Below are 2,286 nucleotides of genomic sequence, written 5' to 3'. Positions count from 1 at the left end.
CATTGGAGTTTCACAACCCGTTTTACGTGAAGTGGCGTAAAACTCAGTGAAAAACGCGATATTCAACGCGGTGATATGCAGTGGTTTGCTTTCACACGTATTTTCCACACCACTAGGGTGAAACTCCTATCTATATATAAATGATAATATTATATATATTTGTAATTAAATTGCGGAGCGAGCGAAGCGAGCGGAGCTTATTCTCTCACTTCACTTCACTTCTATTCTCCGATCTAGAATAGATATGAAAAGGTATGAACCACCATTCGAAAGCTCCCGGTCTGGGGATCTTGCAAAAAATATGAAAACCCATCAGCAGCTGCTCCGAAAACCGCCGAAAATTAATTGCGTTAGAAATGATGTCCGTGGGGATCGAACCTGCGCCATCAATTTTCGGCGCGGGAGTCGATCGAGTCAATCGTTCTTGCGCGAATAACGCGAGCACAATCCTTCTCCAAGAAGGCCTAATACTGTATATTAGTAACCTATTCGATATATACTGTTTAGTATTTCATAAAGACTTTATACGTTTTTACTTTAAATTCCATTTTCCAAGTGTTTACTTTAATAATAAAGTAGAAACTTGGAAAATAAATTGTTCGCCAGCGGCGAATAAATCGTTTATTGGTAGATCATGTAGACCAGTCTGCGTACAGATGCTCTGCACAAGCCCTATGATATTCGCAAATGGTTGAGAAAGACCTTCTACTAGGAATATCAAAAATTCTACCGCTAGGAGCCTCTGGAGGACCTCCCTACTCATCGAACTCTCTGCCGTGTAACACACTATCTACCGATTCATGACTCAGTGACTGAGCCTACAGCTATACCCCTACACTTGCTATTACTCGCCTGATCGCAGGGGCGCTGCACAGAAGAAGAAGAATTAGAAACTTTTTCCTATACGTATATTTTGGTACTAGCATAACATCAGTGTTGTAGGAATATATATTCGCTTTCCTCATCTGAGCTCAGGACTTCACCTACGAATTCGCGTTCAACAATAATTTCCCGCAAATTTCCTTTTGTCACCAACACATATAGTTGCCCATCCCTCCCCCCATGCGAATCTCGCTCGCCCCAAATCGATCAACAATTTCTTACTCTTCTATATTCACATGACATAAAGTACAGATATAACCTTGACCATGAGCCAGCTCTAAAAAAAGAAAAAATGATCAATAAAAAAATCGCTTCGCTCCGCTAAGATAGATGATACATACCTTTCAAATTCACATCCAACTCCTCCAAGCTTTCAGTTTTCACATCAAAAAAATCCTGAAAAATTTACGGAAAAATTTCCGCCGAAAAAACTCAAATTTTCCCTACTTCATCACCGTCTTCCGATATAGTCTCCAGTAACTAAAACACACCAATTGATTTAGCGCTCGCCCGCGTGATCGATTTAAGCTCACCTGTTCAAAATCTACGGTCGAATCGACGTCCATGGGCACATCCTTATTCAAATCCGGATTGATGGTAAGTAAAATTTTCTGCAGAAAAAAATGATAAAATTTTCCGAAATTTTCCGGGAAAATTTCTGCTCAAAATCAACAACAACGATGTGAAAACATAAATATTTTCTGCAAATTCTCCGTAAAAATGCTGTATTTTTTCCCATTACTTTTCCGGAAAGAATCATCTCGAAATTTCCACTCACTTTTCCACTTGTTATTTCCGCATTCCCATCGGTGTTCTCTTTAGAAGCGGCGTTCAACACGGTCTGAAATCACGAAAAAATTGCAAATTTTCGCGAGAAGTTTTCCCACATACTGCGTGGCAATTTCATAAACAAATTATATTTTCCAGCAACTTTTCCTGAAATTTTTTCCCAATTTCTCACCAAAAATTTTTCCGTTTACCATTGGTTTTTTCGTAGCCTTTGGAGGAGCATTCATCACATCCGTTTTACGACTTTTTCCTGAAATTTTTTCCCAATTTTTCACCAAAAATTTTTCCGTTTACCATTGGTTTTTTCGTAGGCTTCGGAGGAGCATTCATCACATCCGTTTTACGACTTTTTCCTGAAATTTTTTCACAATTTTTCACCAAAAATTTTCCCGTTTACCATTGGTTTTTTGGTAGGCTTTGGAGGGGCGTTCATCTCAGCTGCTTTCCTTAACCGTCGACTTCTCCTCATTTTACTTTTTCCACAATCTAGGAAAAAAATGAAATCGATCAACTGAGCGATACATATATAAATAGCATATACAGATATTATCGGAGTTTCTTGACCCCAGTGAAAAAATATATTTCGCGACTACTGCATATCACCGCGAGAATCGC

General features: G+C 38.9%; 2 protein-coding genes across 2 annotated transcripts in view; one reads left to right on the top strand and one right to left on the bottom strand.

The window, feature by feature from the left end:
- Positions 1-30, top strand: part of Pmar_PMAR023976 (hypothetical protein) — a gene marked incomplete at both ends in the record, with an annotated part of 699 nt that extends 669 nt beyond the window's left edge. The window contains one exon of the mRNA XM_002776975.1: positions 1-30. This exon is cut by the window's left edge and continues 4 nt beyond it. Coding sequence (XP_002777021.1) covers positions 1-30 — 30 coding nt within the window.
- Positions 31-1,100: 1,070 nt separating this feature from the next.
- On the bottom strand, positions 1,101-2,140 carry Pmar_PMAR023975 (hypothetical protein; the record flags this gene model as incomplete). The annotated part of the gene is made up of 6 exons (XM_002776974.1): positions 1,101-1,159; positions 1,224-1,278; positions 1,330-1,362; positions 1,416-1,493; positions 1,661-1,723; positions 2,069-2,140. The coding sequence occupies 6 exons, from the start codon at positions 2,138-2,140 to the stop codon at positions 1,101-1,103; spliced, it is 360 nt and encodes a 119-aa protein (XP_002777020.1).
- Between the last annotated feature and the right edge of the window lie 146 nt (positions 2,141-2,286).

Source organism: Perkinsus marinus (assembly GCF_000006405.1).
Source record: "Perkinsus marinus ATCC 50983 genomic scaffold scf_1104296952338, whole genome shotgun sequence".
Taxonomy (NCBI): Eukaryota; Perkinsozoa; order Perkinsida; family Perkinsidae; genus Perkinsus; species Perkinsus marinus.
The sequence above is the reverse complement of the archived record's forward strand: the minus strand, read 5'-3'. Positions and strand labels throughout refer to the sequence as shown.